The 14362-nt window shown below is 38.5% G+C and overlaps 1 protein-coding gene across 3 annotated transcripts in view; it reads left to right on the top strand.

Moving 5' to 3' along the window:
• PARD3B (par-3 family cell polarity regulator beta) overlaps positions 1 to 14362 on the top strand; it is a 977181-nt gene that overhangs the window by 525751 nt on the left and 437068 nt on the right. For all 3 annotated transcript variants that reach the window (XR_009055026.1, XM_057744363.1, XM_057744365.1), the window contains exons 8-10: positions 1717 to 2075; positions 4427 to 4566; positions 5683 to 5811. Coding sequence is in view for 2 of the 3 variants with exons in the window: in XM_057744363.1 (XP_057600346.1) it covers positions 1717 to 2075; positions 4427 to 4566; positions 5683 to 5811 (628 nt within the window). In the remaining variant the exon portion in view is untranslated. The remainder of the gene's footprint in view (positions 1 to 1716; positions 2076 to 4426; positions 4567 to 5682; positions 5812 to 14362) is intronic.

Genomic DNA, 14362 nt, shown 5'->3' with positions numbered 1-14362 from the left:
AATTAAAATACTCTCCCTCAAGAAATTATTTCTCTGCATGTGAAAATGTTACAGGAATAGGTCTTTGTACCTAAGAATTAGAGAATGCAGCAGTCTGCATATGCTTTTTAAAATGTATATTGGCATTGCAGTAGAACAAGAGAATAATCATGAATATTCTTTAGTAATGATCACCAACCTCTCTTGTTTCCAACCAAGACAACTCATAATGCATTTTCTCTGTGACTATTGGTTGCCAATATTGTGTTGGGTGGAGAGGGTGAGTAGTTGCAGGGGAAGGGGCAGTGGTTGTAGCTGCTTAAGTGTATAAGAAAATGAAGCCTTGAGTCTATTTCTAAAAATAATAATAGGCAAATTATAATTATTATCAATAATGATATTATTTTTATATGTCACTCTGCTTGTTACCAGGACTTAATAGGAATGCAAAGCAGACATTATTTTCCCTATATTATAGAGGTAGAAGTAAAAGCTTAAAAAAATTCAACATGGAGTAGAAATTGACTTCTAGTCAAGGAACTAACCAGAGGAGTTGGGCTGTCTATGCGAAGTCGTCTCCCTCCTCCCCTAACAATGTAAGCTCTTTATGAATAAAGTGAGGGGAAGCTCAGATAGCAGTTGGAATTATGATGCATTATTATTTGGTGTGGTTGCTAGTAATCTGAAATAAAGGTGTCTTAAATGAAATTTACCTTTTATAAGGAGAAATGTGTGGAGGTAGCTGTCCAGAGTTGGCACGGAGGGTCCACCATCATCAGTGAGTCAGGCATCCTCCATCTTTCTGTTTTGCCATCCTTCTTATGTGGCTACTATCTTTAAGCTGTCTCATGGTCACAAGATGGCTGCTGGAGTTCTCTCCATCACTTGATGGAGTTTCAAGAAATAAGAGAGAAACAGGAGAACAAAAAAGTTTCTGCATCCCAGATGAACGAGATTCATCTAACCCTTCATCTCACTGGCAAGAAAGCTGGGAAAGATTGTTGTTTTACCTAGTCATAAGATATAAGGCAGCATAAGGAAGAAGGAAAGAAAAACTAGTGGGAGATTGGAGGAAAAGCACAAAGTGCTAAGACAAAAAAGTATTATTACTCTATAATAGAATAACAGGGAGGGTGCGTTTTAGATTGACAGTCCACTGTGATAGTTGGCACAGCCAGAACACCTACCAAATGTCTCCGTGAGGAAACATTTGTGTCAAAATTGGGCTTCTGGAACACAACCTGCTTTAGAAGAGACCTATACTTTAGCATAAAGTTTTGAAACTAAACAGTAATCTGATGGAGACAATAAAACATTTTTTTAACATTTAAAATCAGAGCTTGCTTTTATATTTACTTCAGTAAATACTTCTGGATAGAATTTCAGATTTAGAAATGCTTAAAAGCTGTGGGTCTTTGGACAAGTTACGTAAGCTCTCTGAGCCTCCATTTCTTCATTTTGTAAAACGAGAGCTAATTATATATCCCTACCATGATTGTTAAAAAGATTAAATGAGAGAATCCTGCACGCTGATAATGCACATGTAGCCCAGTGTGGTGGCACCTCATGGGCAGGCCATACATGGTAACTAGTATTTAGTTAACAAAATTGTATTGGTAGTAATAGTGATGGTATCTCCTGTGCTTATGTTCCTGGGCTGTTCCCATAGCCGTGATGCTGGGTGCTTTAGATGGCATGCTAGGAAGTGGTATCATTATACATTCACTGTCTTTCAAGGGCTCAGGATGTCTTCCGTCAGGCAATGAAATCTCCAAGTGTGCTGCTCCGTGTGCTTCCACCTCAAAACCGGGAACAGTATGAGAAATCAGTCATTGGACCTCTTAACATTTTTGGTAACAATGATGGCGTTTTGAGAACAAAGGTGCCACCTCCTGTCCATGGAAAATCAGGAACAAAGACAGTACATCTCACAGGAGCAAGCAGTCCTGAAGAAGATGCGTTGACTTCCCTGCAGCAAAGCAAGAGCCCCCGAGTACCAAGACTAGGTAGAAAGCCATCCTCTCCCTCACTCTCCCCGCTCATGGGGTTTGGCAGCAAGAAAAACGCAAAGAAAATTAAGATTGACCTAAAGAAAGGTAATTATTAAATTATGCTGAATAGCATTCTATTATTGTAACGTGTAAAATTGGTTAAGAGAAATGCATTAAGGCTAATTTCGTTAATTCTCCCTTCATTTAATTGAATCGAAGAATAGATTTAAGTGTATACTGCAGTAACTTAAATTTCTTGAAATTGTAGTACTTTCTTATTTTTTTTTTTTCTGGAGAGTGTAGATTATTTGAAACAGGAAAATTATAAAGACACGCTGGGAAATAGAACCATTAAAAATTTGATAGGAAGAGTGATATTGTATCACAACTTAATACTAAATAGGCACTAAAATTCAATTGTCTGCTTTGCATAAGATTATTGATTTTTAAAGCATCCTTTAGCCCAAGTCTGAAAAGCCAATATATTGGTTCTCTAAGGTAGTTTTATACCAGCAAAGAAATTATTCCTCAGCAAATATGTGGTGATTATTAATTTTACTAATTCAACAGTGCAAATAATTTTTCAAGTGTTCTTCATTTCCAAAACATGTGTAACCTTTTTTCTTCGTCTTTTTCAACTTTTTCATCTGTTTGAAGCCTAGATCAATAAGACTAGATCATAGGTGCTCATACATATTTATGCAGAGCTGTACATACGCACATATACATTCATGTATTTCTGTGCTTTTGTTTATTTTGTAACTTCTCCTGATAATCCCTCACCCCACTTCAACCTTCTGCAACCCATGACGATTTTCCAGACTCCATTCAAAAGTAAACCAAGATTTTATGGATTCTTGTCTGAACTAATAGCAATGTAATGGTCACAAGGTAGTTTTAGAACACTTATTAATATGTATCTAAAGCAAATAACATGCACCTTTAATCAGGATATAGAGACTATTCTGTAAGATCCTCTGGTCAAAATTTTGTCCTCCTGTAAGAATTCTTTACTGGGAAGAAACGTTTTTGACTAGGAGGCACAATTAGGCTTTCTATGTAAATGCATCACTGGTGCTTTTCATACAAATTATGCAGCTATGTATACGGCATGGGGTTGAGTGCTTTGAGAATAGTGAAATCAGACACAGAACGTGACCTTAAAAATCCATCAGAAAGCCTTGAATGCAAAAATAAAGAGTATTACATCCCACAGCTGTGTTTTGGGAAGATTAATCTGACAGAAAAAGATACATTAAAGAAGAGAGCAAACAACAAGGGATCAGTAAAGGGTGCATGGTGTCTGTCTGCATAGAATATGTATGCCTAAGTCACTGACTGGATGCAGGCGGGAAGAGAGGAATTACTGTTACTGTTGAGATTTTCAGCCAGAGTGGCTTGCGCAATGGAGTTGCCATTATGAGAAATTAGAATTTTAAGTAGCAAAGACAGAGATCTGGGTTGGAGAAGGAAGTTCACAGTGAAGTTTAAAATGCTGGTGAAAGTACGTGCATGATGATATCCTGGAAACTGACACCTGAGAGGTAAGGGACAAACAAAGAGATATGTGTCATCTGTAGGGAGCTGGTAATTGGAGCTAGGAGCAGGCAAGGCAGAGTCTAGAGGACAAACTGTTTCAGATCCTTGGGGAACATTTATGTTTATGTGGGAGAACAATGGGTGAGAGAAAGCGGGACAGACATGTTGTGATCAGAGAGATAGGAAAATAATCAGAAACTAAAAGCATGAAAACTAAGGCGGGAGTTAATTTCAAGAAAATGGTTGGTGAGAAGTGTCAAAGCTAGAGAAGGGGAAAGATCAGAATAGGAAACATGACTGGATATGGTCATGGGTAGATTGCTGGATTTGGTGATGGAAGATTGAAGAAGCAGTAGGATTGAAGTAAGGATTCTTTAGAGAGATCTAGCATGCCTTCACATAGAGTGAAAAAAAAAAGACAGACTCAAAAAGGGAAATTGGAGATGCAAGAGAAAGGGATGAGAGCAGCAGGAGCGAGCGCTGGGACCACGGGATGCAGTACACAAGGAGTGGAGACACAGGTGGAGGGGAGCCATAGGCTGGCTAGTTGATTGAAAGTCTGACATGTCAGATGGCCTCTTGCTTCTCGGGAGAGTGTGAAGTCAGGTTATGGTTTACTGAGAAATCAGTCTCCCAGGTGTGTGGATAACATGTGATATTTCTTCTAGGACCTTAGTAAACGAGAGTGTTATACATCTACATTGGCCCTGAATTCACTGTGATACAATCATTGCCTGTCAGGAACTGTAATCTGTATTTAAAAACAGAAAAACTGGAGCATATTTAAAATATTTGCTGGAATGTCAATATTTCACTTACTGTACATTAGTCTAAATTAGGTGGGTTTAACTATGAGATTGAATATAATATTACTCCTGCTGAAGGTGACGGTGCATTTTCCTGGTCTTATATACTAGGACCTGAAGGACTTGGTTTCACTGTGGTTACCAGAGATTCTTCCATACATGGTCCTGGTCCCATTTTTGTAAAAAACATTTTACCAAAGGGAGCAGCAGTAAAAGATGGCCGCCTGCAATCAGGGGACAGGATTCTGGAGGTAAGAGTTAGAATGAATATCTTCAGTACAATATTTCTTGGTGTTTAAATAAGTACATAAAATGTATTAAATGTTGAATTCAGTATATTGAAAGCTGTACTGATAGACAAGATAAGGGCTTTAATTAGAAAACTGGTTAATCCATAGCCTAATTTTGTAAGTCCTCAATAAGGGCAGTGATGTGGGGCCAAATAATATTGAAAAGTTTTCCCTCTCCTCTTTCTTACTTCCACCTCTTAGAGTCCCTGAGGAATTTGGGTCAAATCCAAATATATGAGTTCATCATATATTCAATTAGGGCTAAGAATTTCAAAGTTGCACCCAAGCCTTCGTAACAGTTTCTTTAAACTTCTGTAAGAGAGAGCCAGTCTGTCTCAGGTTGGTCTAGGCATATAGAGAAGTATTTGGAGTACCCAAAGCAAGAGGCTTTTTTTGTCATTTATTTTTGTTTGATAGCATCATCTTCTTGGCTAAATATATATTGTCATTTTACCTTTCAAGAAATCATCTTCATTGAAACTTGCTGGTTCCATTTAACTTTCTCATGGCTTGGAAGCAACACTGTAGCTTTTTATATAGTTCTAGATTATGAAAGAAAATGGGCCAAATGACTAATGTAACTCCAAATTACAATCTCCAATTATCTATGGTAACCTGGTGACTATAATTTTCTAAACATGGAGAACACTGTAGAATTATAACGAAAATACTTATGTCTTCAAGAATTAACTGTGTGATAACGGTCCATTTTTCTTGTTTGTATTCAGTAGAGATTGGTACCAGTTAAGCATTTGAAATCAGCTTCCTTCCTACTTGAGGAATCATTCCCTGGCATCTGTCAGTTTGATTTGTCCTTCCTAAGAATGTGATGTCTTAGGAAAAACTGCTGATGCAAATTACTGGATGCCTGAGCCTGTCCAGCATCAGAGTAATGATGGTTGGTATATTGCTAGTGTCATAAACATGGTTGGTCTGGGCTCACGTATTCAGTTTTCATCCTTCCAGAGCTTTATTGATCGTGGGAGCCCATTTGCTGCTTACTTTCAAAAACCACCTAGGGTGGAAGGGGATGGCAAGTGTTGTAACTGTGGCTGCTCATATGGTCGCCCGCACTAGGTAAATGGCAGAGATGTCACCGGGCGAACTCAGGAAGAGCTGGTGGCCATGCTGAGGAGCACCAAACAGGGAGAGACTGCATCACTGGTCATCGCTCGCCAAGACGGAACTTTTCTGCCCCGAGAACTGGTAATGTTCAGATCACAGTCTTACCGAACTTTCCGTGCAGAACATAATACCCTCAGTGAATTCATAACAGCTGAGAAATGATTTCGAAGTCATAGGCTTCATTTGTAAAAAAGTGAATCACACGGACAGCGTTTTGCCCCATTTGGGGTATCACTGTTTTCGGATGATGATGCAGTGAGGTGGGTAAATGCAAACAGTGCTTCAAGTGTACAAATTCAAACATCCTTCAAGGAAGCAATTTAACAATATTCAGTTAAAATCAAATGCACATTGAGTATGTGCTATGGGCTAGGCCCTGTGCAAAACACAACCAGTAGAAATGTTCATGGCCCTACCTTAGTGCAGTTTGCAGTCTAAAGGGAAATTAAAATATAACCAAGTATTTAAAATGGTGATGGAGATTATGAAAACAAACTGCGGAGTGTGACAGTAATATATAACAAGGGAATTTAATCCAGTCTTGAAGGCTGGGAAAGACATCTCAATAAAGAGAATTTCAAAAGGCTTATTAAAAATGTGTGCTCTTTGACCTAGTAAGTACACTTTTAGTAATTTGTCCTAAACTGATCATCAAAAATATGGAAAAAATTCTTCTACATGAATCTTTTTTTCTCCAGTTCTATTTCTTGTAGTGATATATTGGGCATGGTACAACCAGAAGGTATTGGTTAAATAAATAACTGGATAGTTTTCCAACCAAATATACTAAGTACTTAAAATGGTCTCTGTGAGGAATTAATAACATGAGAGAATGGTCATAGTATATCATTAAGTAAAAAGTTGGGTATGAAACGATGCATGCAGTATGACAAATTACATTAAAAATCTTTTTTTAAAAAAATGGAAGGAGATGCACCCAGATTGTTGGGATTATGAGAGATTGTCATTTTCTCATTTTTTTTTTTTTTACAATGAACACATAGTATTTATTATTGAAATATTTAAGGAGGCTTTATAAAATTCAAAGGACTTTTACAGCTAATAATAAAGAGGAATAGAAGTGATAAAAGGACTTTTAATTACCCTTTGGTTTTTATTTCCTCTGAATCTATGTAAGAAATGACAAAGGTGCATATGGGTAATATGATAGGTTCCCTGAGGTAGGTCATCAGAACAGTGAGTGTTGAAAAAATTGAGTATAGGTAACTTGAAAAATAAAGTTTACTACTGATAATTGCTGTCTCATATATAAAGAGTTATTGTATGGATTGGAAAGTAAATTTTAATCTTTCTTCAGATAGTTTACATCCATTGATTTACTTATGTATTATTCCAACAAACAAGTTACTGAGCATGTGCTGTGCATGAAGTTGGAGGTTCTGGGGATACAAAAATAATTAAGACTAATTTCCTGCCCTGTGTGAACCTGTTTCAGAAGAAATAGTTGGAAGTGATAATGTTACAAGCATTTTCTAACTGTTGGAGCTGTCCAAGAAGGAAATAGGTTATTTAGCATACTGAAACAGAACCTGCCTCACCATCTGTCAAAGATGCTCTAGAAACAATTCTCCTGTTGGTAAGGTGATAAGACTGGATAACCTCTAAGATACCTACTCTCTGTCTAATATTCTGTTACATGTGTTTATATCCACGTTTGAATATGCAGCCTTCCAGAATCACCACTCTTATATACTGACCCCCCTTAGTACTGGCCAAAGGAACCCTTTCGCTCCGTGTTTCTGTCCCATGGAGTTTTCTTTTGATCCTTCCTTCTCTTTCCTATCATCTTATCCATTTTCCCTCATGTCCTATTGTATGCTTTGAGAAGATCCATGGTACAATAGAAAAGGGAAGATGCCCTCCACACTTCCTTTCTGCTGCTTGACTCCTTCATACCCAGCCGTTTTGGAAGGCAGAGTCTTGAGTTGCTTCCTCATCTTCTCACTGCAACTCCTTACTCTTCCTAAAGAGAAATTGCTGTCAAAATTTGAAGTCTAAATTTTTTTTCTCTGAATTCAGATGGATTCTTTCCCTCAACCTTTTATTTATCCAAAGACCTTGGTCTTTCTCTACAAGGGTCAAAGTGAAAAGAAACAATACAAAAGGGGGCAGCATGGATACACAGCAGGAAGCCCTTATACTTCTTGTTCAATTCTTTGGTTCCTGGTGATAAAACCTCTTAGGAAACCTCAGTAAGAGTATATACTTGTTTCAGGGATAGGAGAACAAGGGAAGAAGTTTTCATTGTATATTCTGTTGAACTCTGGTCCTGGGAGGAGTAAAATCCTGCATGTAGAGAAAAATATTCCAGGCAGCGCTAGGCATGCAAAAGAACCCAACAGCAGAGCTCCAGCTGGGGACGCAGACACTCACGAGTCCCTCGTTCCCCATTTAACAGTTACTTATACCCCTTTTCCATACGTCCTCTAGAATTCCCAACTGCACAGCTGATTCCTTCTTCCTATAAGCTCTCTCAGCCCCCAACCGCAACCCCTGCCCCCAGTAAGGGGGAGAGGGATGCTGATCTTACTCTACTTTGAAACTCTGAGTGCATTTTTAGTCAAAGACAATTACATCTAGAAGTTAGCAAATGGAATAATGGAATTTTGGGACTAAAGGGAGATGAAAGAATCAGTGAGTCCAATTCTACTTTTGTAGTTGAGAAAACAGAGGCTCAGGGTGTTTGAGTAACCTGTCCGTGGGCCCACAGTCAGCAGGAACTAGATGCCTAGGTTTCTGAGCACTTGCTATCATCTCTGAAGCTCAGCTTCTGTCCTTACTACCTACTGTGCGATCCAGAGCAGATCACAGAATCGTTCTGAGGCTCAGTCCTCATCTGTATCATTAGATTCCTGTGACGATTGAAAGAAATAGTGAATGCAGGGCTCTTAGTGTTACTTCTGGTTGCTTTTAAGTGCTAAATATGTTAGTTATACTTATTTCTTCTAGTACATTACCACTTCTGTAGTATTGTAACATAATACTATACTTTATAGGTATTATGGGGTAAATAGATTTATGCAGGCTTACCTGGGACTAAACACTATTTTGAACACTAATTGTTTTCTTTTTCATTATTTTAATACCTATACTGGTATCCGAAATATTGAATTACAGAAAAAATTTGTGTGACCAACCAACTTTATAAGCCAGGCAGCCTGTATATATTATTTCATTCTCATTTAATATCATTTAGTGAAATTGGATTTCTATCCCAGAAAGTGACATCATAGGCCAAGCCCACCGGGGAGCATATTAAATTAATTGTGCAACTATGAGATTATAAGTGGAAATAAATTCTTTGTTCTCATCAGTTTCTGTGTTATACAAAATTTGAAGGGCGTGTGGTTAGTATCCATTGTCTTGGAATTCTCTGGCAAATAGTCTCTTTAAAAAATATTTGACTTCTAGCTAGCCAAATATGTGGAATATTCTTTGCAACCACAGCAAAGCAAGGGCCTTTGAGGCTAACGAGCACGTAAACAATGTGGACCCAGAATCTTTGTTTTGAAGAAATATGGAATAATATTATTTTTCCAGCCCAAATACCTGTCTTGAATGCTAAATAGCAGGAACTCTGCAGGAAGTTTATAAAGAGGTCATATTTGGCATGCACGGGGCTAGTTCCCTGGGAAATATTCAGAGTGTGGCATTGGACTATCTGAAAGCACAGAATAAAGGAGAGTGTGTGACGTGATGAATCTTTGTATTTTTCTTTCAAAAAACTGAAGGTGGTATCATTTCGGTCTCTTCTCCCTTATTGTGATTGATGCACACACTTGACTTTCCACTGAAAATCTGGCAGGATGAAGGAAGGACAGCACTTCCTGCTTTTGTCTTGTTCTATCTCCTTGGAAGAAAACAAACTATGTTTATTGGTTTCCTGTTCTGAGAAACTGTCCTCTCCCTTTTGGTAAGCCGTGCTGTTTCGTGAGCTCTATACCCTCTTAACAGCACTGCTCTGCCTATTTTCTGACAGTTAAATCTTCCTTACTTCCCTGCTATCATTAGCTTCCTGTGAAGTCTTAACGCTCACAGCCAAAGCAGCATGCGGTCAGCAGTTCCACAGGAAGGCCCAATATAGGATGGGCTCTCGGACATGACCCTCTGCCATTCCAAAGGCCTCAGCATCCATTTCCTGGTCATTTCTCCTGACTTGCCACATAAGAGAATTCTTGTATTTACTGGTCCATGTCTTCCTTCCTGAGCAATTGGTTAGTATCACAAGTATAGTGGCATGTTTAGCTAACGTTCCATTTGTGGCGGTCTGGGTTGAAAATCAAGTGAAATGAATTTATATAAAAACATCATTACTATTAAGTTCTTTCCAGTATTTTTACCAAAAGAACTGTGCTTCAAAGGTGATCTTTCCAGAATCTCAGTCCAGAAGATCCTTTGATGTTCTCATCCCCTTACTGGATGAGAGTTTATTAAAAAGGGGTTCACATAAGGAACATTTTTGAAAAAGGGACTTTGAGATTAGTGTTGGTAATAGCATCAGAAGGTGAAACTGCTGTGTCTGCGTCTGCACTTGAAATGAAAACTATGCTACTTTTTGGGTGGTTTGTTTGGTCTGTTCTGTGACAGACATGGTCTGCAAGTTCTTTTCCATCCCTGACACCTAAAGTTATTTTGTCTTGTGCAAAGTGTCAGATAAAGCTGTCTTTCCATTTGGAAAAGATACTGAAGAACTAAAGGTTTTCTATGTATTCCATGCCTTTATTTTTAAGGACTTCAGAGAAAGCAGCGTGGTGTTATTTGCCATGTATGTGCCTATACATGTGCATGTATGTGGCTGTCTTGTTTCATTTATTGAGGAAAAAGAACTGTTCTGCCATTTCATTGTTAACCTCTTTAACGTTTCATGTTCTGACCTGCTGCCTTACCTTTAAATTATCCTGAAAATCACAGCAACCCCTGGTGGGTAAAACAAGCAGAGAAAATTTCAAATGTATTTATAATTTCTACCTGCCAAGTTTGCCTGCTATTAAGTGCTGGCCTCTGCAAGGGGGATTAACTATATTTCAAGCAAGCAAGTTGCTCCCGCCTGGCATGATTGAGATCCCAAAGTTAGCCATGTTTGTCATGCTGACCTGACCTTCACTCAGGAACATTGCTTTTGCTGAGAAAAAAATGATGCACACATATGTGGAGGCTCCCTTAGCAGTTTCTGAGATCGGTGTATTCCAGCACTACTGTATTTACCAGTCCCTGTAACTACCTTAGCAAATGACAGGTGCCCCAACCCCTTCACGGTTTACTCTATCTTCTTCCTAAATGAAAAATTCACACCTCAAATGTCAAATTATTTAATGTCATGAATTATGCAAGAATTTTAGTTTGAAATCTTACATGAACCTCATTTAACTGATATTTTATTCCCTTTGGCTATTTGATTCAAAATGATTCCATGCTTAATTAACCAAGGTACTTAAGGAAAAATGAATATTATAGTGGTTATTTGTGGATAAGTAGCAGAAATTGAAGGATGGTTTCAGAATTTTTCTACCTAAACCAAAGTGCAAGAGTTATGTTTTAGAATTAAATAATTATGCAAAAATCAAAATACATTGCTATATTTTAGAGATTCTCCAAGTAACTCAGTTCTGTGACTTCAGGTGGAGTCATTGCTAAGATACAACCTCCATGTCTGCCTCTTTCTACAATAATTTCCGTTTCCTTCTTACGGCATTTCCGTTCAACCAGTAGTCGAGGCCCTACAACATGAACTCCAGAATCAACAAGTTGTGTGTCCCTGTGCTCAATAAGCTTCTAGCCCATAAAGGAAAAAGAGTGATGAGTTGATCAAATTATGCAAATAAAGCATTCCAGGAATTCAAAGTTGGGGACCAAAAAACTTTTAAGAATGTAAAGGTATTTGAGAAGAATCTCAATGATTGAGTAGGATTTCAAAATGCAGAGCTGCAGAGGGGAAGGAGATAGCATCTTCAAATACTCAGAGATCAAAAAATACAAAATATATCAAGGAGATACTAAGTATCCCAACGTGAGAGATTACTGAGCAAGGAGAAGTAGTGTTATTTGTAAGGGGCAAAAAGATTTTAGGATGCCGGCTAGGGTCTATTGCATTTCACTAGAATGTAATGATTGGGAGCTTAAGATCTGGGATGAGTCAGACCTGGGTTGAATCCCAGCTCTCCCTCTGATTGGCTGCGTGGGCTTGATTACGTTACTTACCTGTGCCCCCACTTCTCATCCCAGACGTGGGGATCAGATTTTTTGTCTACCTAAGAGACTGTTAGCGTTCAATGAGATGCTTGTATAGGGCACATAGAATGGGATTCAGCAAATGTTACTTGTTATTGTCATTGCTTATTTGAATGAGAGACATTAAGTGCACCGTTAGGCCTTCCCACTCGTTGGGAGCTGAGAGGGGTATGGAGATAGAAAACTTTGGCTTTGGCATCTGATAGATGTTGGGGTAATGGAATGAGATATATCAAAAATTCCCAAGTTTTGAGTTTGGATGTCTAGAGATAGAAGATACATAGGCAGGTTTGGAGAAGAAAACACTTACTTTTGGCCTAGAACTGTATTCCTTTCACGGATCCCAAGCTGGCCTATGGGCCAGTGATCATCAGCATTTTTTCCTTCTGCCTGCTCTCCAGCTATACCAGGCTTTTTCACTTGTTTAAAATATTACCAGTGTCCTCTCCTTGCCAGGCGTTTGCTGTGAGACTTCCCTCTGCTTAGGACACCCCCTCCCCTCCCTCCTTAAGACATTCACTTACAGAGCCTCCTTCAACCTCCAGGTCTCGATTATGGAGCCCCACTTTGTTTTCCATGTATATTTAGAACTCCCCTTACTATGCCTCTGAATGCCTTAAGAACTGTAGACAAGTAGCAATCAAGAGTCTAGGTGTGGGAGTCTCATGGCCTGAATATGAATCCCTACTTCACAGTCTTAACCTCTCTGTGCCTTGATTTCTTCATTTGTCAAATAAGGATAATGATAGCCCCTGTCTTATAGGGTTGTTGTGACAACTAGCTGAGCATATATGCTAACGCAAGATAAGTATCCAATAACGTTGACTCCTGTTATTTCCTGAGCCTGGCTGCACACTGTGTGCTCAGTAAACATTTGTTGACTGAGTAAGTGAAAGCTATGTATTATTCAAGTTAGGTGATATAGAAAGCTGGAAAAGGTATTGCTAAAAGAGCTATCACCCCTGATCTATATCTAATCTGTATCTAATGCATTATCCATCCTGCTACAACCATTTTAAACCAAATAAAAAATATGCAGAGATTTCTTTAGATATTAGGGTATTAGCAACTCATAATTACACACAGAACAATGAGGGTCGTGATAGTGTTAAACGTAAATGGCAGTCTTGGTAGTTTAAATTATCATGAAGACATTTGCATGACATAGTTGTACAGTTTATTTGTAAAGACATATAAAAACAATAAGTAGCAGTACCTTTTATTTTAAAACATTAAAGGTATTTTTGAAGTATTGAAAGTACTTTAAAGTACTTTTAAACTGTTTCAATCTTGGCTACAAAGACTTGTTAGAACAATGGTCCTCAAAACATGGTCTCAGACCAGCAGTATAGCATCACCTGGGAACTTGTTAAACATGCAAATTCTCAGGCTCCCTCCAGACCTTAGAAATCAGAAACTCTAGGGGTACAGTTCAAAGATGTATTTTAACAAGCACTCCGAATAGTTCTGATGCTCCCTCAAGTTTGAGAACCACTAGAATAGTGGTTTAGTTATAGAGTGTATTAAGGCCTATAGGATAACTTAGTGTGCCTGTACCTGACTGACTTCAATAATCACATTTTCAACTTTATCTTTCTATCCTGCAAACAATTTCTTGCTCTGTGAAAAGTATTCAGTGAAAATTTCAAGCCCAATTGAGTTGCGTCTCTTTGGCCACGTGCCCCTCATTTTGGCAAAGGGCCAGTGTTGAGAGCAATCCAGTTACTCAACTCAATTACACCTGATTCATTTAGGCAAACTCAATTGTACTTGACTTTTTCAGGCCCAACTCGATTGTGCTTTAAAATTTCCACGCTCAATTTGATTGTGCTCAAAATATGTTACGTGCCACCTTGTAACTTGTAGATTTAGACACACACCAGAGGGAGGCACTTTTAAGGAAGCTTAGAAGATTGGGTTATTGGCATTTGTTTGCAGTTACACTTACTTTATCTCCAACATGGAATGCGGCAGGTAAGGTAGCCTCTACCGTCCCCATGCACAGACCATAACTCTACCATCCCCAGTCTGCTATGTTGAATTCAAGTCAAAGTGTTCAAAGTTCCTAAGAAAGTGATCCTCATGTATTGTCACCAAGCCACTATGCTTAGTTGTTCCCGTTTATCTCATTTTAAAGATAGCAAAAAATGAGGCACAGAGAGAGGTATTGCCCCTTACCAAAGTTTATATTGTCAAAATCAGAAATATTTTTAAAGAAAGACTTCCACCTTGCTGAGATAAGCATCATACCTTCTCACCTGTTACCAAAAGACCAGGCTCTTAATCTCTGCCAGTTTTAAAAATGCATTCAAGAACCCACAAGACTGAGAGGGATTAATAGTCAGCTGCTACTCCCTGGGAAGTACTCATACCTAAAAGAATT

The sequence above is a fragment of the Hippopotamus amphibius genome, chromosome 8 (assembly GCF_030028045.1).
Source record: "Hippopotamus amphibius kiboko isolate mHipAmp2 chromosome 8, mHipAmp2.hap2, whole genome shotgun sequence".
NCBI classification, from domain to species: domain Eukaryota; kingdom Metazoa; phylum Chordata; class Mammalia; order Artiodactyla; family Hippopotamidae; genus Hippopotamus; species Hippopotamus amphibius.
This window is presented reverse-complemented; position numbering and strand designations above follow the sequence as displayed.